Below are 24,163 nucleotides of genomic sequence, written 5' to 3' on the forward strand. Positions count from 1 at the left end.
GCTGTTCCAGCAACATCACCCTCTGGTACATTGTCTGCAGTTTCAGCTAGAGCTGGGGGAAATGGTTTTCCCGTTCGATGAAAATTTTCAAGATTTCAAATATTTTCCCATTTCATATCAGGACAAAAAGCAAGTTCTTTAAAATTTTTCACAAAAAGGTGGAGAGAGAATGAGTAGCCACTTGCCTGGCAGTTAAGAGCACTCATTTGAGATGTGGGAGACCAAGGTTCAAGTTCCTGCTCTGAATCAGGCAGAATAGAGATTTGAATCTATATCTTCCACTGCCCAGCTGATTGTTCTAACCTCCAGTCTATTACTTATTCCGAGGTGCAGTTCTCTCCCAACGAAAAAATCACTGCATCAAAACATTCCTATCCAGCTCTATTTCCAGCTTCTATGCCAGGCCAATCCAGAAGACTTCCCTCTTATCTTTAGTATCTTATTTTTTCTTTTTCTACTTTTGTCTTTTTGTTTTTATTCACTTGGCGACATACTAGCCTTCTTATTCTTTAACTTTAGGATGCAAAAGTGCAGTTGTATGCGTGCATGCATTTGAGCACCGGTGAAGTCCATACAAGGAAGATGCCAGAAAAAAGTTCCTCCAGTTTAAACCGCCCTAACAATAATCTTATAAAATAATCAATAAAATGGGTTCTGTATTTTGTGTTTGAGTCCTAGGAAACTTAAAGCTCTCAGCTGTAAACTGCCAAACATGAGTCACCAATCTTCCATTTATCAGTGTTCTCTTAAAATCTGGATTGTAATATCTGAGGGGGAGAGGAAGGAGAAAGGGTTAACTACCACACTAGAATTGAAATCTAATGAGGAAACTTTATAATTGGCTTTGAGGTTGTAGTTAAACATGAGATAATTTGATTTCAATATCAAAATATTTAACCCCAGCTCCAGGTTACAAATTAGATTGACATGGGTAAAACTCTACAGTTGAGGTTTGTAACCAACCAGATAGCTACTTTCTTAGATTCCTTTTTAGAATTTATATGGATTAATTATTGGTTATATTTATTTGATTACTTTACTAATTGGATGATTTAATTCCAGTGCAACACTGATACTAACCTGTTGATTTGTTTTTAATTTGATTTAGTTTTCATTTAGTATTACCAACAGTAGGTTAGCTGTGGTGATTTTTTTCTTTATCTTTATTTAATATTTTTAATAATTTACAAAACTGATACAGATAGATACAGACCGAGGAGTAAAAGTAAACAATGAGATAATCGTGGTCAGCCTGATAGGCAGCAGTCTCTGCATACCAACAGCCTAACCTTTGTTTTCTTTACTTAAATTACAACTTCAGATAACCAAACTATTTTGGACCTTTAAAGGTTTGGTTTGACTTTTAGCTGAAAGTTTGAGTCAGTTCTTATTCTGTATAAGTATATTCATGCATTCCTAAATTGAATGCATGGTCTACTGCTTCCTTTCTTTTATGTTCCATCTCTTCACTCTTGGATGCAAGTAATCTGGGCTTGGAGACTTAGCAGGTTTAGCTTCTTTATTTACCTCTTTTGGTGTAACACCTGTGTCGGAAGTTTGTTCTTTTCTTTGCTGCTGCTCCCTTGGAATACAGAACATGGTTTCATATTTTTCCTGCCGGCTCTGGTGAGCAAAAACTAAAGGAGAAATAGTTTTCCTTGCCTATCTGTTGTTTCCTCTCTAATTATGTTCCTTCAATGCACCTACAGTCAACTCCACCAAACCCTGGCTCCTTATAGATTTGCAAAATATTATTTGTCGTCTTGTCGTTTTTCATCAAGATTTTCTTAATCATTCTCTTATTTGTCATCTACGCTATACCTGCTTTTGGCATCAGCAGCACTGTTGATTTATATACCCTATATGAACTTATATTTTCCTTGATCACACCCTGAATTTCCTTGTTGTCTTTCATTTCTAGGGTATTTATTTCTCAGTGGTATTCATAATGAAATATTTTATCTAATACACTCTACTTAATAGCCCCCAAAATTAGCTCTTCACCCCCGATGGCCAAATGTTACATAAGCCTTTAAAATATGTGTTAAAGATTCTAATCAGTCTCTTATGGAAATACCATATACAGTCAATAATTCTTCATTATTAAAAATAAAAATGGTACTTAAAACATATGATAAAGCTTGAAAATGATGGACGACATAAAACAGTGCAGAAAAAAGATAGAAATAACATTAGGTTAATTTATTTAGGCTATCTGACGTTTTCTATATCCTCAATTTTCAGGATTCAGCATTTTAATGCCCATAAATGATTGTTTATTGCTGTAAATTAACAACACCTTTTCCAAGGGACTTGGATAAATTTGAGTTTAAAATGTACATTAACTTCTGTGTTGTGATCAGATGCAATTGAGTTTTATGGCCAGAAAGGCTATGGCATAAGTGTGCTACTTGCTGAAGTTTCAGGTATTCTTTGAGGAGAATGTGAGTGAGGCTTAGGTTACCATGGCTGTCCACAGTTTTATTAAATCAATTTTATATGAATAAGTAATAAATCTCTGTATAAAATAACTACTCAAACAATTCTCTTTTAAATTCTCTTTTATAAAAAGAATGTATATATTGCAGGAATAAAATACCATTAAATTTGAGCAATTATATTTAGGAGAGTGGAGTCTGTTATTTTCTCATCTTTTGGTGTCACATATTTGTCAAGATTTCAGTAAATTGCCTCAACACTTCCCATTTCTCCTCTGTCATCTTTTCACTTGCTTGAATATCTAGATATACTTTATTTAGCATTACACACATTTTCTTAAATTTTTACTTTTCCTTTAAATTAACCCCTCTGTCTTATCATTTTGGGGATGTAGCGAATGTATTTTCACACTTAACTAGGCTGTGGTATTAGGTCTTTTTCACAGAAGTCCTACTTTCACCTGTTTGATAATATCTTATGATTAAGGTCATGTTTTAGTCACGAATATTTTTAGTAAAAGTCATGGACAGGTCATGGGCAGTAAACAAAAATTCACAGCTCATGACCTGTTCATGACTTTTACTATATACCTCTAACTAAAACTTGGGCTGGGGTCCATGGGTGCTCTGGGGGGCTGGGCTGGGGACGCCGTGGGTGCTGGGGAGGGTGGCCTGGGACCCCCACTGGTGCTGGGGGGAAGGTGGTCGGCAGCATATAGACTGGGACCCCCTCTGGTGCTAGAGGGGGAGCGAGTGGTGGCGTGGCTCGGGACCCCCGCTGGCACTGGTGCGGGGGTACGGGCAGTGGTGCGTGGCCTGGGACTCATGCTGGGGGGGGGGTGGTCAGCAGCATGTGGCCCGGGCCCCCCGCTGGTGCAGGGGGGAGTGTGGGCAGCAGGCTCCCTACCTGGCTCCAACCAGCATGTCTCTTCAGCTCCTAGGGGGAGGGGCGGCCAGGGGGGCTCTGTGTGCTGCTCCTGCCACAAGCGCCGGCTCTGCAGCTCCCATTGGATGGAACCGCAGCCAATGGGAGATCTAAGCGTGGCGCCTGCGGGTGCGGGCAGTGCACGGAGCCCCCTGGCCCCTCCGCCTAGGAGCTGCAGAGATATGCCAGTCTGAGCCTGGTAGGGAGCTGGCTGCAGGGACATGCCGGTGGAAGCCAGGGAACACCCCTCCCCACCCCACCCCGGTAAGCCCCTGAGCCAGCACTGGCCACTGCAGAAGTTATGGAGATCACGGAAAGACTCAGAATCCGTGACCTCCGTGACTAAATCGCAGCCTTACTTATGATACTTGATAATGATAAGGTAGATCTTACTAGTAATTGAAGCATTGAGTGGGATTTGGAAGATCTGGTTCAATTCCTTTTTCTGACATAGACTTTCTGTGAGATCTTGAATCCCTTCATGCCTCAGTTCCCAATCTGTAAAAAGAGCAATGGCGTAGCCAGGTGGAGGGAAAGGGGGAGTGATCAAAGAAAAAGGCACTACCCGCTGCGGTGCTTTTACTCACCCGGCGGCGCTTTTACTGACGGGGCGGTGCTCCGGGTCTTCGGTGGCACCTCGACGGCAGGACCTTCACTCACTCCGCGGGTCTTCAGTGGCATTTCCTTCAGTGCCGCCGAAGACACCCGGGGCTAGTGAAGGGCCTGCCGCCCAAGTGCTGCTGAAGACCCGGAGTGCCACCGGGTGAGTAAAAATTAAAAAGGCGCCAAGAAATTGAAAAGGCGCCACTTGTGCTCAGTGGGAGAGTGGCCGCTGCTCTGCTCCCCCCCGCCAGCTATGCTACTGAAAAAGAGGATAATAATACTACTTCCACTTTTTGCCTCTCTTGTTTATTTAGACTACAAATCGTACAATGTGGATGCGCATGCACACAGTGCCTGGCCCAGTGAAGGCCTGATCCTTGCTGATGACTATGTGCTACTGTAATTTCAATAAATAATATAAATTCACCTAATCTGATACCCTGTAACCCACCTGTCTTTTTCCTGGATACCTGTCTGACACATTGTAGAAATGTTTTGTTTTAGAGCCTTGTTCTTTTACTTACATTTTGGAAAGTTTTTCCACAGTCTGATGTGGTGGTGGTGGTGGTGATGTTCAGAGATACAAAGTGATATATCTCTTTCAATATTTCAGCTGCTAAATGTGACTTTGAAACAGACAGCTGTGGCTGGTTTGAGACTGTTAGTGCAGATGGATTTGACTGGGTAAGAAGCTCCAGAAGTGCACTTCCCTCTGCTTTTCAGAAACAAGCCCCACCAGAGGATCATACCTATAACAAATCCGAAGGTAAGACATAAACAGGTCATTGATGCTGATACACATACACTGAACTGCCTGCCATTAAATCAGGGGCAATAACCCCTGCTGAAATCTTCTGCATTACACTGGCTCTGTGTATGAAAAGTTCTTTTCTATTTTTTTTCCCAAACAGGTCATTTTATGTTTGTTCTGAGAAACAGCAGCAGCATTTCACAGGTTGCTCAAATACGAAGCCCCAAGTTCAACCAGGCTGGATCAGGTTGCACAGTGTCCTTCTGGTATGAATTAAGTTTTATGTTAAATTTACGGAACATCTGACATTGCTTCTGTTGGACTGAAATTAAGGTTAGAATTTCCAGTAGTGTACGTCTCCCTTGGCAATATTTATTGCCTCCTCTTACTCTTTAGTCGCACAGGCTTTGTTGTAACCACTAAGCAATAATAAGCTGAAGCATTTGGAAAAACGGACCTGAGACACAGGACGGTTTTAGTTTTTGATCTTTAAGACATAATCCTTTAAAATGTTTTTTTCCTCAGAGTACACAGAAATCCGATGATGATTCCAAGAATACAGTTCTTCTAAGGATGGGTCAATCTCAAAATGTTAAGGAGGTTCAGTTTGGAATAGCTAACCACACAAAAGGCTAGTGGCTCATCAAGGCCCCCGGGAGATTCTAAATCAGGCTGTAAATCTCAGAAGGACAGGCTTTATCAAATGATTTAGTGAACAAAAAAAAAATGTTAAATGCAGGATGGTGGGGAAAGTTAACCAAGATTTGTGTGTTTAAGTTCAGGGTGGTGCTTATTTTTAAATGAACCAGTTTATCGTTGCTGAAATTTTGTTCAGTGAAAAAATTCAGAATTGTTTTTCTGAAGAAAGAGTTAATTGGAAATGACCTCATCTCTCTTATCACCAAAGAGTGGTACTGTTGTCAATGGGAGGCAAGTCTGTTTAGTGGTTAGAATATGGGACTGAAGGTCAAAAGTTCTGGTCTTATTCCCAGTTCTGGCACTGACTTGCTGTGTCACTGTTGGACCAGTCACATAATTTGTTTCTCTATATGTAAGAGGGATATAGTAATACTAAACTCATGGGGATGTCGTAAGCATTAATTTTGTAAAGTGCTTTGAGATCATTAGATGAAGTGCAAAGTGCCATTAATAATTGTGGTGAAAGGAAGACATGTTCAGAGAATCATAGAATATCAGGGTTGGAAGGGACCTCAGGAGGTCATCTAGTTCAACCCACCTCAAAGCAGGACCAATTCCCAACTAAATCATCCCAGCCAGGGCTTTGTCAAGCCTGACCTTAAAAACCGCTAAGGAAGGAGATTCCACCACCTCCCTAGGTAACCCATTCCAGTTATTCCTCGTTCTGTAATCTGGTACCACTGAGAACAGTCTAGATCCATCCTCTTTGGAACCCCCTTTCAGGTAGTTGAAAGCAGCTATCAAATCCCCCCTCATTCTTCTCTTCTGCAGACTAAATAATCCCAGTTCTTGTATACATTAGATGTTTTGCTTTCCTTTAACAAAGCTTTAAATTTATCTGTTGAATTACATTCATACAATTAATATTTTGCCTGTGAGTGTGTTGTGTTAATTGCTTACTATGAAGGAGAATTTCTCTGTACAGTTATGGATTCTAACTTAATTAAGAATCCTTCCTCCATCATAGTCTTAACTTCTTCAGAAGTGTCCATGATTCATATATCAGCCAAGTCTGCCAGAGCAGATAAGCTAATATAGCTATGGTATGACAATGAGATCACATACAGAATGGTGTTAATTGCTGCTGAACTGGTTGTAGGCACTGTGGTCTGACTTCATTCCAGGGGTGATTCCATTAAATTCCATAGAATTATAACAGAGCTGATACTGGTCCAGTATATTTAACATGATTCATCCTCATCATTTGCACCTTTTGAATTTTCCGCTGCCTTTTTAGGTATTACAATTATGGACAGTCAGTTGGAGCAGCAGAGATGCAATTACATGTTGATGGACTGAAAAACGCTACTGTCCTCTGGAGGATATACTATAATCAAGGAAAGCAGTGGTTAAAGGCTTTCATTCAGCTCGGCCGCCTCCCATGGCCTTTCCAATTATCACTGTATAAAGTCAGCCTTGGATTTTATGATGGTGTCTCAGCAATTGATGATATACATTTCGAGAACTGTGCTCTTCCACCTCCAGCAGTAAGCTGTGAAGGTCCTGATCGTTTCTGGTGCCGAGACACAAAGGCTTGCATCGACAGTTTATTGGTGTGTGATCTCGTGGATAATTGTGGGGATGGATCTGATGAGGAAAATTGCAGTAAGTACTTGCAGTTCTGTTCCTTGTCCATTAACAAAGTAATAATAATGACCAATTTCAGACCTGGAAGTTGCATTGCTTACACTAGGGATGAATAGATCTGTTGTTAAAAAACGATCTTAAAATGATTGACTGGTGCCATATACACCTGATAAGCCCTAGAAGTTAGCTCTTGTAGAAAATGAAAACAAATATGCACAGACCAATCTTCTTTATTACAAATGTGGCCATATTTCTGTATTTTCTATGAAATATAGAAAGGCTCTGCTTGTTCAGAATATAATTCTCAGAGTGGTAGTACGACGTGTGTTAGGGTTTTTTGTTGTTGTTGTTTAATATGTTAACTTTCCTTAAATAGATGAAGTATGGTGCAAATCTATATTCATATAAGATGTTGACATACTGTAGGGAATAATATCCCCCAATTCTGTATATGATGGAGGTAATAGTGAGATGGTTCTTCCCCCCCCCCCCAGGGTGCCACCTGGAACTGGGGTTCCACTGAGCCCTCTGACTCACCAGCCTGGGCTCCCTCTCAGCACTGTGCTGCTGTGACAGGCTACAGACCGCGCCCAGTCCTACACTCCCACCGGCATTCACAGAGGCAGGGCCACACCCAGCTGCAGTTACATGCAGGCTTTGGCCAGCCACTACATGAACCAACAATAGAGAGGCTACAGCCAAGATAACTCCCAGTTTCCCAAGCTAGGACCCCAGAGCTGTACTGTCCTGCCCTGGTCAAAACCCCGACCAGTATGAATTTAGGGAGAGGAATATGCAATAAACTCAAGCTAAGATTTTTCCCCAGGCATTTCACTTAAAGGCACACTGGTTTAGATTAAAGCATAAAACAAGTTTATTAACTACAAAAGATAGATTTTAAGTGATTATCAGTGATAGCAAACAGATCAAATCAGATTACCTAGTAAATAAAACCACAAGCTAAGCCTAGGATACCAGAAAGATTGGATATGAATTAGCAATTTCTCACCCTGACTGATGATACAAGCAGACTTGCAGATTCTGAAGACACAAGCTGCACCTGCTTTGCAGCTTGGGCTCCCCACCCCCATCCCAAGTCCTTTTCTTTCGGAGCTTCCCTCAGGCGTTGAGTTGTGGGGGAGTGAAGAAGAACAGCTGATGGCACTCCCTGCCTTATATAGCTTTTCCATATGGCGGGAACCATAGGTTTCAAACTTTGTTCCCAGACCAGTTTGTGGGAAAAATACAGGCACTCAAAATGGAGATCAGTGTCATGTGATCTGGTCATACAAATAGGATTATCATATTCAGCAAATCATAACTTTTCCAATAACACCTTACATGACTCATCTTGTACAAATTGCATCATAATTATGTCATAATCATATCATAATCATACCCCCATGGGTACGGATGTGGGGTGTAGTGTCACAAATCAGTCATAGTAGTGACAGTGAGATTAACTATCCCCCTCCAAGGAAGAACTCTTAAAATGAAGAAAAGCTACTGTATATTCACATTCATGATATTCACCTTTCAGTGTTTCAGAATCTTGCTGCTGTTGGCGTTCCCTCCATGCATGCACTCATAAATTTTAAGGCAAGAAGAACATTAACATATAGCAAAATTAATAAATAGCAAATACATTATCACATCCTGAGGTGTCTAAATTATGCAGATCAAAATGAGTTACAGTAGCAGGGGAGAACTCTTTGCATAGAGGGAGATTTGTGATGGTTTCACACTTCCAGTGGTTGAATTTTTGGAAGGTGCCACTCTTACTGCAAGTGATGTCTTGTGGAGAGTCTCCTTTATCTCATTTGCTACCATGATCACTTTGTGATCCATAGACCTCCAGTTCAAGTCACAGTTGGGCCAGATAATTTACAAGTGAAGAGGCATCAAATGAGGCTTTTGCTTTCTTTGGCATGGGCTCACTCTGTTATCTTCTTCATTCCTGAACAGCAACACTTCCTGCTTTCCTAAATCAAATAGCTTATTTTTGTCAGGCTGCATTTAATCCTGTACAGAGGTGAAAAGGTGCAGTGTTAATGGAAAACTTCTGTTAATTTTAAAATAGATTATTCCTTAATCTAATGGAAAAAATTGTAACTCATCAATAATGTTTTTGCTAATATATAACTTAGTGTAAAAAAATTAAAATTACTAAACAGATTTCATTTTGCCTATCTGATTACCCAAGTCCTGATACTAATGTTAATTTACATGGGCTATCTTGTTATATAAAACCCAGAAAGCTATGTAAAGCAGCTAGACACTGAGACTGATCCTGGGGAAAATCTAATCTGGTACACAAGTCAAGAGGAAGAGGCTTCATATTGATGGTGCAATAGGAAGCCACAGTAGGATGGAGGAGCTAAGAGGAGGGCACACAATTGGAGGTCAGGTTTTAAATTGGTGTGTGCACAAATGGAGGCTAGGATGAGAAGCCTTTAATATGTGGCCTTAATCTTTCTGAGTTATTAGAATTAATCAGTTCATTTTTCCTTTAATAAAGTTTATTACTGTTGCACAAGTTGGTGTGAGCTGTTCTCAACATGAGTACACACTCTATGGTGTATTGATGATTATGATTCTGTATCCACACTGTAAATTCTGTACAAAGGTGTCCTCCTTTCTCTCACATTCCCATACACTTTCACTGCTTTTGCTTTTCTATTTATTTTTTCTTCCCCCAATTCCCAGGGTAAGAAGTTGAACTAATATAACATTTACAATGGTAAACAGAGCCCTGAATGTACGCAACCAGGAGATTTCTGTCATTTAGGGCTGAAATCTTGCAAGAAAAGCTCATTACATTTTGGCACCATTGCAACCAAACTTGAACCTTCATTCAGTTTGGCCCCTAACCCTGAATTCTAGCCTGAAACTAATCTGAATCTGGATCCAAACATTGGCTTCTTGGCCTATATCTAATTAGTTTGAGTACTGAAGGATAGTAAGAGTTTAAAACCTAATTGCAGTGCAGTACTGGTGTTAAGGGATGGCAAGCAGGGCAACTGCCTGGGCCCCCATGCCACAAGGGCCCCATGAAGCTAAATTACATGCTTCAGCCCCGTGCAGCGGGGCTTGGGCTTACTCTCCAGATGGCAGAACTCTGGCTTCAGACTCCTAAAGAGGGTACAGTAGTCTGGAAAGATTGAGAATCACTTTCCTACATTATATTTTTTTCTAGTGGTTTGTCCAATCAAGTTTCAATTTAGGGCCAGAATTTGCCATGATACTTTAGCATAACTCCCATTGTGTATGTGTATATTGCCACATACATGTGAGGAAAGCATCTAGTCCTTGTTTCTTGTTCAGACTGGTTTAAATATAATTAATTACATTGAGGTTAACTCTGTGAGGAGAAAAAGCAAATTCTAGTAGATCACTTTGTTTGATGTAGCATATTGCTTTCATTTGACAAGGTTTGTATTTACATATTTCAGAACCTGAGCTACAGTGTAACTTTGAAAATGGGCTGTGCAACTGGAACCAAGACATGGATGATGACTTTGACTGGACCAGAAACCAGGGCCCAACTTCCACATTTAACACAGGACCAATAAAGGATCATACTTTGGGCACAGTCAAGGGGCATTATCTCTACATAGAATCCTCAGAACCGCAAGTGTTCCAAAATAGAGCAGTTTTGCTGAGTCCAATCTTTAATGGCACTTCCACTCATGGCAATAAAAGCTGCATTTTCCGCTTTCATTATCATATGTTTGGAAAACACATTTATAGGCTGTCCGTCTTCTGGAGAATTTTGAGCAACTCAAAGGGTCATCTGCTGTGGCAGAAGTTTGGAAATCAAGGCAACAGATGGATAAGGCAAACACTCAACATTACAAGTGCTAAGCCTTTTCAGGTATGATTCTTTTAGTCTGTAATCTACTTACTAGAGCACCATAAAATCCTGAGAGAATGAGAGATTACACTAATGTAAACTAAAGCCAAACGTAAGTAAGACTCTTTGATCAAATTTACTTTGAAACACATTTGTCATTTGATTAAATATGTTCCCAAACATTTTGTTCTGCTGCAGCCACATTTCCCCATACCAAAATGCCTGGTTATCATCTTTGAAGATGAACACATGGTATTTTGAAACAGCTGTTACTTGGTTCTTTCAGCATTGAATACAATGAAACTATGCTTGTGCTGATTGCAAAGACAATTGGGAATATGGAACAACATGTCCTTTTATTTTTTGTGAAAAACCTTTCACTATATGACATTAAACTGAATATCCCATCAAAATATGTGGGTGAAGAGCCTAATGCTCATTGGTTGAAAAAGTAGGTATCAGTTAGTGGAATACAAATTTATTATAAAGCACAGCTGGAAATCCAGTGCCCTTTTTTAAAAAAATGCTTTGTGTGTTATAAAACATTTAAGTTTTACTTTGTCTTGTGGTTCATATTGGGGTTGGTATTCTTGCAAACATATTCGAGATGTTCATTCATTTGACTGCGTGATGCCAATTCATCAGAAAATTAATTGAAAAGAAAATATTAACAAAAAATGAATTCCTTTATTTAACTGATCTAAGGCAATATTAGAGGTAAGATGGTGCCATGTTTTGTTTCCATAAGGACTATGTTTAGGGACAAAAGGCTACATTCTTATTGACACTAAGGCCCTGTTACATCATTTTGGCTATTTAGAGAAACCTTAGTGTGGGCATAAAGGTTTACATCCATTTAAGGCCCCTTTGCACTACAGTCTACACTACAAAAATAAGTCTCCCTAAGTTACGTCGATGTACAGCCACTGCAGTAATTAAATCGCTTTTGCACATCCACAATATGCTCCATGTGTCGTTGGTGCATGTCCTGACTAGGAGAACTTGCACCGATTTAACTGTGAGTGTGGTGCATTGTGGGATGGCTTCTGAAAGGCAGCAACAGTCGATGTAACCAATGGAGTACCTACACTGACACTGTGTCAACCTAACTAAATCGACCTAAGCGCTACACCTCTCGCAGAGGTGGAAGGCGATGAGACCTACATAGAGCACCGAAGGGAGCTACATTTCAGTGTAGACGATTACAGAGTTACGTTGGTCTAAATCTGTAGTGTAGACCAGTCCTTAGTGTGAATGAGAACAAGTTACTCTAGGGCAGAGAGTAACTACAGTAGAATCTGTGTGTATACAAACGTATCTAGTTCTTAAAACCTGGAACTAAAACTCATTCTCATACCTCATTTTCTAAATTTAGTTTACTACATAATATATTGATATCTAAACATGAATGCCAGTAGTACATACTGTGCTGTTTGTTGTGTGACATCTGGATTTGTTTTTATTGTGACCAGGCATGCAGTATGCAACCTACTTGGAAGGAATGTGAAAGGCATTTTTCACATTGGCAGCTTGATTCTACTCTCACTTCTACCAGTTTCACACTGGGATAAATTCATTGTTTTGAAAGGAGTTACTCATAATTTATACCTGTGTCTGTGAGAAGTGAACCAGGTCCTAAATATGGAAGCACTTGACTTTGAATTGAATTGAAATGTGCACTGCATTTAAATTGGAGTTTGAACATCTTTTAGTTCCTCTTTGTGCAAGTTCCGCATGCATACTCCTTTTTATTTTTTTGCATAGAAAGGAAGTATGTTGGATGCTTAATTGTTTGCCTAAAGAACTCCAAAATCAATAGTCATACACAAGTCCTTGATTAGGGTTAGGAAGATGTTTTGAGTTAGTGAGTGTGACAGCACCATAGGGCTCTCCAACCTTTCCTTCCTGTACAGAGTGTTATGAGCTGAGTGTAATCTTGTTATGGGTTGAATTAAAACCTCACTCAAACTTATATGTAAATGAATCTATTTAAGATAGTTGTAAGAGACTGTTAAGGAGTCACATTCAAAACAAAGTCTAATAGAGTCTGTCCAGAAACTAGCATGAGGTGGGCAGACAGGTTGACTGGGTATTGTGTCCATGTGGATGGGGGTGTCAGAGAGAATAGACAGAAACAGAGAACAGGCAAGAACAGAGAGAGGGAGAGGGGCAAGAAAGCCATGCAGGAGCCTGTAAGCACAGTGTGATCCAGGAAAAAGTTAGAGCTTTGGGTCTGGTACTGGGTAAAGAGGCTTGAGGGCTGTAAGCTAAGAAACTGCTCCTTTTATTCTTGGTTTATTCTGTGTTCGTAGAGTCAGGACTTTGTACATCCCTTGAAATGAAGAAGATTGCATCAAGAAGATACCAATCACCATCAATTTTTACTTCAAACTGGAACTTCCCAGTCTGGACCCCTGAATTTTGACTAGCCCTCAGGTCAAAGGGGGTAACAGGGAAAGCTATAGGGCCAGGTTTGGTGTAAAAAGGGGAGTAATGGGCAGAGAAAACATCAGCATGATATTGAGTGCCTTGGATATTGCTCAAAGTTGGAAATTGTTACTGAGTTGTTCAGTTTTTGTCAATTGTTGCATTGGCTATGTGTTGTAGAGTGAGCTTTTCACCTACCTTGATTATTCATTTGGGGATTTAATTGCTTTGGGATGGAGAGGTCTACTAGGTCAGTTAGATCAAGAGCTATGGCTCATTCCTATGTCCACTACTTTTCTTGACTGAATTTTGCTGCCAGGTTGCCTACCCGGTTGCCTACCCTTCTTCCAAACTTAGTGATTTTCAAAATGAGATGGTTTTGGCTGGAATTAGAAAAGCACAAGTGATAATGCATGTTCCAAGTTGCATAGGAAACAGCTTGTTCTTCCGATTGCTGACATTTTCAATTACAACAAAATGTCAATTAGAAACAAAATGTGTAGTTTCAAAATATACGCTGGGTGGTGGAGCTGGTGCTTCATCCATGTGATTGGCTCCCACCAAGTGGAGGTGAAGTGTGCGGGGAAGGGGGGTGTCAGTTGAAACTGTTCGCTCATTGTGAACTTCCTGTTTCAGCCCCACCCTTAATCTAGTTTCTGGAGCTCTGTTGATTCTGGGGGCTTGGCTGGTCACCAGTTTTATGTTCTGGAAGGGATTTTTCCCATATGGCAAAATTGGCAAACTGCTGTGTGGATTTTTTTACCCTCCATCTGGCATGTTTATGGCATTGAAGTTACAATTGTCACAACTTTGGCAGATGCATGTGGTGGTTTGGTTAGAAAAGGTCTGATTGAGGTCTCTATAACTCAGTAATCTGCTTGGGTATTGGTTCTGGGCATGATTTTGCACATTGGGTTTGCCTCTGTGTCATGCAGCTTGTGGCTCCCTTTGTCTTATCTCTATTATTTCTGGTGTGGAGGAATGGATGGGTCAAGACTGGCTTCCAGTTGGGGCCCTGAGCCAGACCTAAGAGTATAGAGTGGGCATGGCCTTCACATTCAATCTCAGGTTTGTAGTACATGAGGGCCATTGGTGCCCCTTGAGATCAGCCCTGGAACAACCCTGCTGAGTATTTTTGGGTTGTCACTCCAGTTGGGTAATACTGTAGTTTTAAGTAAAGTTGCAGCCTTTGCATTTAACCATATTAGGATATCTGTGTCTCATTGTTTCCATGTGCACATCAATGGAATGTTTCAGATCAAATCAATATTTTGAAAGGAAATATTTAGATTAGCTTGGAAATATGCATTTGGGAAATTGAAAAATTTCATAGAAATCAACATTTTCTGATAGAAAATATTGATTTTGATGAAAAAACTTTTTGTTTGAAAATTTTTGACCAGCTGTACGTATAGGTAAGGAACACATAAGAAGAAAAATTCCCTTTCCTCCCCCCCTTTTTTTCTTTTTTCCTAATAGATGGTTGTCACTTGTGTACTTAGATGTCCACTACATTCTAGGAAAGAAACACCACTTGTGAATTATAAGCAATAAAGGGCCATATGTTAATATTATTTTTAATTATGGAAAGCAGGCCAAAAAAAGAGCAGATATAAGTGATATCGCAATCAAGCCAATAGTCTGGATGTTTTTTAAAAAACATGTAATAATCTGCTGATTTTCTGAAAGGATACTGGAGCCATGAATCATAGAATCGTAGGACTGGAAGGGACCTCAAGAGGTCATCTAGTCAAGCTGCCTGCACTCAAGGCAGGACTAATATTATCTAGACCATCCCTAACAGGTGTTTGTCCAACCTGCTCTTAAAAATCTCCAACTTCCCTAGGAAATTTATTCCAGTGCTTAACCACCCTGACAGTTGAGTTTTTCCTAATGTCCAACCTAAACCACCCTTGCGGTAATTTAAGCCCATTGCTTCTTGTCCTATCCTCAGAAGTTAAGGAGAACAAATTTGCTCCCTCCTCCTTGTAACAACCTTTTATGTACTTGAAAACTGTTATCATGTTCCCTCTCAGTCTTCTCTTCTCCAGACTAAACAAACTCAGTTTTTTCAATCTTCCCTCATATGTTATGTTTTCTTGACCTTTTATTGTTTTTGTTGCTCTTTTGTGGACTTTCTCTAGTTTGTCTACATCTTTTTGTCCACTTTCTCTATTTTGTCCACACTCAGAACTGGACACAATATTCCAGTTGAGGCCTAATCAGCACAGTAGAGTGGAAGAATTACTTCTCGTGTCTTGCTTTCAACACTCCTGCTAATACATCCCAGAATGGTGTTTGGTTTTTTGCAATAGTGTTACACTGTTCACTCATATTTAGCCTGTGATCCACTATGACCTCCCAGATCCCTTTCCGCAACACTCCCTCCTTGACAGTCATTTCCCATTTTGTATGTGTTCCTTCCTAAGTGGACTACTTTGCATTTGTCCTGATTGAATTTCATCCTATTTATTTCAGACCATTTCTCCAGTTTGTCCAGATCATTATGAATTTTAATTCTATCCTCCTAACCAGAACTGATCCCTGTGGGACTCCACTCAATATGCCCTTCCGGTTTGACTGTGAATCACTGATAACTACTGTCTGGGAAAGGATTTCCAACTAGTTATGCACCCACCTCATAGTAGCTCCATCTAGGTTGTATTTCCCTAGTTTGTTTATGAGGCGGTCAAGAGAGACAGTATCAAAAGTCTTACTAAAGTTAATATATACCACATCTACTGCTTCCTTTCTATCCACAAGGCTTGTTACCTTGTAAAGAAAGCTATTAGTGTGGTTTGACATGATTTATTCTTGACAAATCCATGGTGACTGTTACTTATCACCTTATTATCTTCTAGGTGTCTGCAAATTGATTGCTTAATTATTTGCTCCATTATCTTTCTGGGTACTGAAGTTAAGCTGATTGGTCTGTAATTCCCCTGGTTGTCCTTATTTCCCATTTTATAGATTGGCACTATATTTGCCTGTAACGGGGCGGTACTCTCCACTGTGGTGCCTCCTGGTGGCCATCCTGGGAATTAGCTCTGGTTTGCCAGTGCGCCCTCATCTAGTGGCATCTCGCCACCGTCACTTATGTCACCAGGACCCGTGTCACTCTCAGGACTGCGGTGTCCTCTTCTGGACACAGCCCTCCTGCTGTGCCCCACTCGGTTCTCTCCCTCCACTTCCGGGGGGCCAGCAGTCCTCTGTCCAGCCACTTGCCTCAGTGGCAGGCTGCAGTCCAAGGTCTAGCCACCTGCGTCAGTGGCAAACAGCAGCCCAGACTCTAGCCACTCCCCTCAGTGGCAAGTGGGGCCAAAGGTGCGGGGGGGTGGAAGCCTGCTACTCCGGGTCTCGGCCCAGCAACCCTCTAGCCAGCAGCCATGCGTTGCATCACCTCCAACCCCTGCCATCTATTTCCCTGGGCCACTTCCCTGCAGCCCTAGCACCTTCTCCACCCTTGTATCTGGGCTTCAGTCTGGGAGCAGTCTGACAGGAGCTCACTCATGCTCCCCTGACGTGCCCAGCACTGCTCTGACCATGGTGCTGTCTCTTCTCCGTCCTTCAGGGCAGCCAGTCCTCCCTCCTCAAACTCCAGGGAGTGACTGAAGCTGCTCTGGTCAGCAGCCCTTCTCATATGGCCCAGCCTGGCCCTGATTGGCTGTCTATACAAGCCCTTTCCTAATTGGTTGTCTCCTGTGCAGCCTCCCCGGGGCTGCTTTAACCCCTCTTCTGTCAGTGTGGGGCAGACACCCCACCACATGGCCCTAAATCTCTCCAGTCTTCCATGACTTTTCAAAGATAATTGCCAATGGCTCAAATATTTCCTCAGTCAGCCTCTTAAGTATTCAAGGATGTATTTCATCAGATCCTGGTGACTTGAAGACATCTAACTTGTCTAAGTAATTTTTAACTTGTTCTTTCCCTATTTCAGCCTCTGAGCCTACCTCATTTTCACTGACATTCATGATGTTAATGTCCAAATGGTACTAACCTTTTTGGTGAAAACTGAAACAAACTCTAGCTAGTTTGATCTCTTTTTGTGCCTTGGCCTTTCTAATTTTGTCCCTACATACTTGTGTTATTTGTTTCTATTCATCCTTTGTAAATTGACCTCGTTTCCACTTTTTGTAGGACTCTTTTTTGAGTTTCAGATACTTGAAGATTTCCTGGTTAAGCCAGGGTGGTCTCTTGCCATACTTCCTATCTTTCCTATGCAGTGGGTGTGACGGGATCCCCGGGGTGCAGCCTGGGACTGTGGGTCCTCTGTATCCCCTTAACTCTCTCCAGCCTGGGTTGTCTGTCTCAATGCCTTGCTAGTGGCCAGCAGCAAACACCTCCAGGTGCTGTTATCACTCAGCACAACCGCATGTGGAGACCTCACAGCCAGCTAGATTGCATGAATGCTCCCAGAGCCACTCATGAATCACACAGAGAAAGGCACCAGAGCCAAATCCCCCCAGTTCCCAGCACTGTACCTCTGGATTATACCTTCTTGCACTGCTCAAGACGAGCAAACTCACTGGTAAAGATAAACAGTTAAACAAATTTATTGACTACAAAAGATAGATTTTAAGTGATTATAAGTGATATGTAAAAAGTCAGAGTTAGTTACCAAAATAAAATAAAATATAAGCACGTAGTCTAAACTCTTAACCCTATTAGACTGGGCAATATCTAGATTAAGCAGTTTTTCTCATCTCACTGGATATTGCAATTCATAGTACGCAGATTTCACCCTTGAAATCTGGGCCAATCTCTTCTGTTTAAGTCTTCTCAGTGTCCTTCTTGCTTGCAGCATGGGTGGGGGCAGGAGAAAGGGAAGCATGGGCCTGCTGTGTTCTGTTTTATACCCTCAGTCCCATGTGCTTGTTGAACAGACAAGTCAAGGCATGTCTGGTGGGCATTACTGAGTCCCCAGACAAGGTTGAGCAATTCCCCTGGTGTGGTTTCATGCAGGTGAGTCATTGAATTGTAGCTTCCTTGCTGGACAATGGCTGTTGATGGGTTGTTTGATACCCCACTTGGGTGTTGGTTACTTTCCTCGCTGTTGTCTCTGGGGGGCCTAATATCTGGCTGATTCCCCAACTTACAACTTACAACATGTTTTAGTGACAACCATACAACACAATTCTCATAACTTAATATGCATTAATGATACATATATGGATAGAAAAATGATTTCAGTAGATCATAACCTTTCCCCTGATACCTCACATGGCCTGCTTTATATGCAAGATCACAATCATATATAAATGAGGAATATGGTGGTTACAGGGTGCTTCCCCAAGGTACAGAATGTCACAGTGGGATAGTTTGCTCTTGTACCCTTAATAATGTCTGTTTGAAAATCTGTCAACTCTCTTGAAGTGTTTTTCCCCTTAGGCTTGCTTCCCATGGGCTCTTACCTACCAACTCCCTGAATTTGCTGAAGTCTGCCTTCTTGAAATCCATTTTCTGTACTGTGCTGTTTTCCCTCCCATCATTCCTTTGAATCATGAACTCTACCATTTCATGATCACTCTCACCAAAGCTGCTTTCCACTTTCAAATTCTCAACCAGTTCCTCCCTATTTTTCAAAATCAAATCTAGGACAGCCTCTCCCCTAGTAGCTTTCTCCACCTTCTGAAATGAAAAATTGTTTCCAATACATTCCAAGAACTTGTTGGATAATCTGTGCCCTTCTGTATTATTTTGCCAACAGATGTCTGGATAGTTGAAATCCCCCATCATCATCAAGTCCTGTGCTTTGAATGATTTTGTTAGTTGTTTTTTTTTAAAAAAAGCCTCATCCACCTCTTCTTCCTGGTTAGGTGGTCTGTAGTAGACACCTACCATGACATCACCCTTGTTTTTACCTCTTTTATCCTTACCCAGAGACTTTCAAGAAGTCTGTCTCCTATTTCCATCTCAACCTCAGTCCAAGCGTATACATTTTTAATATATAAGGAGACACCTCCTCCCTTTCTCCCCTGCCTGTTCCTCCGGAGCAAGCTGTACCCTTCTATGCCAATATTCCAGTCATATGTATTATCCCACCAAATCTCTGTGATGCCAACTATGTCATAGTTGTGTTAACTTGCATTTCAAGTTCTTCTTGCTTATTCCCCATACTGCTCGCGTTAGTGTACAGACATCTCAGATACTGATTTGATTTTCTCCATATGTTCTCTCTCTCCATTATCCCTGCTATAATGGTCCCTGCTTCCCCCAGATTCCGACCCTTCTCCCAGGTCTCTGTGTTTTTGACTTACCTATAGGCTTTTGTCACCTGCCCCTGTTGAATCTAATTTAAAGCCCTCCTCAGTAGGTTAGCCAGTTTGTATCCCAATATACTCTTCCCTTTCCTTGATAGATGGACCCCATCTCTGCTTATTAGTCCTTCCTCCCAGAACTGCATCCCATGGTCAAGGCAGCTGAAGCCCTCCTGGCAACACCATCCTCGCAGCCAGGCATTCATCTCCAGGATGCACTGGTCTCTCCCAGGCCCCTATCCTTGACTGGAAGGATCAAAGAGAATACCACCTTTACCCCCAACTCCTTCACCCTTACTTCCAGAGCCCTGTAGTCACACCTGATCTGCTCAGGGTCATACCTTGCAGTATCATTAGTGCCCACATGGATGAGTAGCGTGGGGTAGTAGTCAGAAGGCCAGATGATCCTCGGCAGTCCTTCTGTAATGTCTCGGATATGGACCCCTGTCAGGCAGCATATCTCCCAGGATGTCATGTCAGGCTGACAGATTGGTGCTTCTGTCCCCCTCAGAAGAGAGTCACCAACACCGCTACCCTACATTTCCTCCTGGTAGTGGTGGTTGGTGACTCTCTTCTGAGGGGGACAGAAGCACCAATCTGTCATTTCCTCCTGGTAGTGGTGGCTGCGATCCCCTCAGCCTTGGGGGTACATGGCTTCTCCTTCTCCACCTTTGGGGGCTATTTCTCATAGCTCATTGCCAGGGCAGCATAACAGTTCTTCATCACTTTGGTGGGTGGGTTGGGCATAAGGGTGGAGTATTGCCTGCTGCCAGAAATAACCAGCAGCCAGTCTCCTCCCTGTGACAGAACCACATCCTGCTCCTCTGGTGGCCTGACAGCAGACTTCTCTAGCTGGTTAACTTCCTCAGAGTTAGACATCTCCATATGAATACTCTCAATGAATTCCTCGTGGGCACTAATGCTCCTCAGCCCAGCTAGCTTCTTCTGTAGCTCTCCCATCTGCTTCCTGAGAGATTTCACCAGCAGGCACCTTTCACACTGGGTGGTCCCCCCTGCCTGGCTTTGTGAGAGTGGGAAATGCAGGTCACAGTCTCTGCAAATCCACACCAGGATCTGGGTGGAGGCATCCCTGGTTAGGTTCTCTGTCTGGATCTAGGTGGAGGAGGCAGGAGCAATGTTGGCACTGGTGATGCGGCCCTTCCCAACCACAGTGATTATATTGGGGCTTCCTCTTACAAAATCCCTCTCAAACTCCCCTGTTCGCTAGCTCCCCTGGGTTGCTTAGCCTCTGGCTTTTTAGGCCTTCTCTTGGTTAATCACACAATGGAGAGGGTGATCGTTAGGCTGACTGAGGCTGATCAAGGATGATCCGGGGACAAAGGCTCAAACAGTGCCCAAACACACAAACGCAGCTGAACCTGTAACTTTAAATAACCTGAAAGAGAAAGAAAAGCACAAAAAGCTTAACAAACTCACTCACCCCAAGATGAGTACTTGCACCTTGTTCGTTCAGCAGGGGGATCTCCTTCTCTCCCTCTCAAACTTCCCTGTTTGCAGTCCCCAGTTCGCTAGCAGTTTGAAAAAACATATCCTCATTGTTGGGGTTGGTAGTCTACTGAGATTAAATTTATAGGGCCTTTGGTTGAGTTCTCTGGCATGAGCCCAGTGCAAACAGCACTCAGAGGCTTGTCTCACTCATAGCACAGCCCACGGCGCCTTGTTCTCACACCGTTAAACGTCTCCAAAACTCTTTGTTCCAGCTGTAGTCAAAAGATGACTATAGTTTATTTTGTCACTGGTCCATCACCTATTGCACATCAAAGGGATAAATGTGATCTCAATGAATTGACAAAGAGGGAATGAGTGAAGAACGGGGTGGAGTAAAAGGCGGTTTTAAAGGTAACTAATTTAAATGAAAGGAATGTAAGGCAGTAAGCCAAAAACTAAACTTAACTCTCACATACTGACAGTTAACAGTACCTGTCCAAAACACACAGCATATCAAATTCAGTTTTAGTTGTAGAATAGTGTGACACTGGGGTTCTCTTTGATTTCAGAACTGTTGACACAGTGGTTTGTAATGAATCTGGGTGTATTTACTAAAGGAAAGTTATATAATTTAATCTCTTCTTATGACTTTATCTTGTAATGTAAGCAACAACTGAACAATCACATATTTTTGCAATTTTTATATGTGGTTTTGATTTGAATACAGAGAAGCTATTTTGCTAGAGATTTTTTTTTTTTTTTATATTGTGTTGGTAGAGGTTCAGTGATGATTTACCAATATAAGTGTCTCTGGACTCTTCCAGAATGGATGTGGAGGTATGGAATGGAATGTTCACCTGTAATTATTCTTCAATTGTTATTTTAGCAAACTCTCTGATCATACAGAGCTCACTTGGGTATTCTCATTGTGTAATATTGAAAATACAGCAGGAGAGAAACTAGAGTCCAGTTCTCAAAACTGACAGAACTTTATTCCTTGTAAGAGAAACTACTTTTCTGGTCTAAGACATTCATCCCAATATGGGTAAATATAACTGTTAAGTGTATTTATCTTCTTAATCTTCTTTAGCGGTCCAATTTCATGTTTTCCATATAAGTGGTGTTTGAAATCATAGTAAAATATTGAACTGTCCAGGATAGCTCACTTATATTGATGATGCACAGAGTTTGCTTTATCATCAGTGGGAAATCAATGCCTGACACAATTTCACCTCAGAAGAGAGGACAGGTTTTGATTATGGTTATTTGTTAGATAAATGTCATTGTTTTCCTCTGTTCCTTCAAACTGCTCCACATTTGGCAAAAATAAGTGATGATGTTATGTTTAAATTAATAAAGTGATAATAACAATATTCTTTGTTAGCCCAGGCCCCTTCCTTTTAGTCGTGGAAGTTACAGAATGGACATAAATCAGATGCCTACAGTATCCTTTAAAATGATATGTAGGGACATTCTGGCATATTTTAAAATTAATGAGGTTATTTATAATGTAAAAACAATTTTGCCCTGATCTATTTCACATTTAATTCATATGTAAGTTTTGTAAACAGAGATAATTACAACCCTATGATATTGCAAGGTGTAGGGAGTCATTTACTGTCCCTAATCCTCTATGATTATTTCACAATAATCACCCCAGGCCTTCTCTAATGGCTATTATGATTATGAAGCTTCTTTCAAACATGCAAATTCAATATTGAAATACATTACTAGCTACTGCTACTCAAAATTTGCATTATTCCGGTATAATTCTGCTACCATATATGTCATTTGTCTATTAAGGTATGAAAAACAAAACCCAAAAAGCAAGAGAAACCAAAACTAACCCTCGAGCCAAAAAATAAAAATGGAAGATACTACAGAATATAAATCTATCTTCAAAATCACAATCATTTTCTAAAAAGTTGGATGTAAAATACCTTTAGTACTTTATTAGTTTAAAAAATGACTAAGGAAGACATATAACTAAATACATAATCATAATTCTGTTTTGATTAACAATTACATACTATTGGATCATAAAGTAGTTGAATATTGACTGAAGATTATGGGGATATATTGCCTATGCTTTATAGACAAGAATGAAAGCCAGGTCTCTGCTCTAATTTTTTTTTTAATTTTTTTACTTGTTGTGCTGTGGTGGTGCCCAATACTGTACAGAAACAAATATAAAGACCAAGAGGTTTGCAGTTTAAGAGCCTGATCCTCCAAACACTCCAGGTTCCAGCCCAGGGGCCCTATCATCAGCAGCCAAGGTCTACACTGTCTCAACAATCACTGCTCTTTCCCTTGGCTTCTTCCTAAACCGTGTTCCACAGGCTTTCGTCCCCCAGAACACATCTGGGTAAATCCCTTCCATCGGGGACAGGATCTCAGGGCTTTGGCTCCCCATTGGGCTTCATCCTACCCACCTCTCTGTGCCCGAGAGTGACTGTACACTCTCTCCCTGCCACCCCCTTCTGTCTCTCGACTCCCTGGCTTTAGACAAGTTGTCAGGCTTTCGGGAGTGGCTCAGGAGCATGAAAACCAATTTCAGGGCAGACTGTTAAGAAGCAGGGCATAACCCCAAACTGGCTGTGAGTTCTATACTTAGATTTCACCAACCAAATATCAAGTGTGAACTCCTCAAGCACTATAACAATCTTAACATAGAGTCACAGAGAGTCTCCTTGGGTACTCCGTTCTATCTTGCCACCCAGTTAAGCTTGCCTTTGTGATAGATGGTCCCTTACACCAAAAATCACAACAATATTCAGGTTATTCCCAGTCCCAAAGGACCAGTTACCTACCCCAGGTCAGTTACACCTTAGATCCTACACAAAAAACAACGCTTGTAGCCAATCCTATAATAAACTAACTAAAGATTTATTAACTAAGAAAAAGAAATAAGAGAAATATTTACCAGGGTAGCAGGTAAACACACACATATGAGTTACAGTCTTATGCAATAGAAGCTGTTGTAGTATGCAAGCTCTATGAGTATGTCTACACAGAAAAGAAAATCCCGCGGTTGGTCCTAGAGCTTGGGCACCCATCTGAGTCCAGAAGTCTACACCAGTGGTCTCCAAACTTTTTTGATCGTGCACCCCTATCAGTAAAAAAACTTTGAGCAGGCACCCCCGGTCGCGCCAGCTCTACCATTTTTGCCGAAGC

At 41.3% G+C, this 24,163-nt stretch overlaps 1 protein-coding gene across 1 annotated transcript in view; it reads left to right on the forward strand.

Annotated features, from left to right (window-relative positions):
* MALRD1 (MAM and LDL receptor class A domain containing 1) overlaps positions 1 to 24,163 on the forward strand; it is a 528,588-nt gene that overhangs the window by 191,042 nt on the left and 313,383 nt on the right. Inside the window, exons 13-16 of the mRNA XM_026649425.1 lie at positions 4,580 to 4,732; positions 4,878 to 4,983; positions 6,654 to 7,021; positions 10,456 to 10,877. Coding sequence (XP_026505210.1) covers positions 4,580 to 4,732; positions 4,878 to 4,983; positions 6,654 to 7,021; positions 10,456 to 10,877 — 1,049 coding nt within the window. The remainder of the gene's footprint in view (positions 1 to 4,579; positions 4,733 to 4,877; positions 4,984 to 6,653; positions 7,022 to 10,455; positions 10,878 to 24,163) is intronic.

The sequence above is a fragment of the Terrapene carolina genome, unplaced genomic scaffold, assembly GCF_002925995.2.
Source record: "Terrapene carolina triunguis isolate 2854851 unplaced genomic scaffold, T_m_triunguis-2.0 Scaffold84, whole genome shotgun sequence".
NCBI classification, from domain to species: Eukaryota; Metazoa; Chordata; order Testudines; family Emydidae; genus Terrapene; species Terrapene triunguis.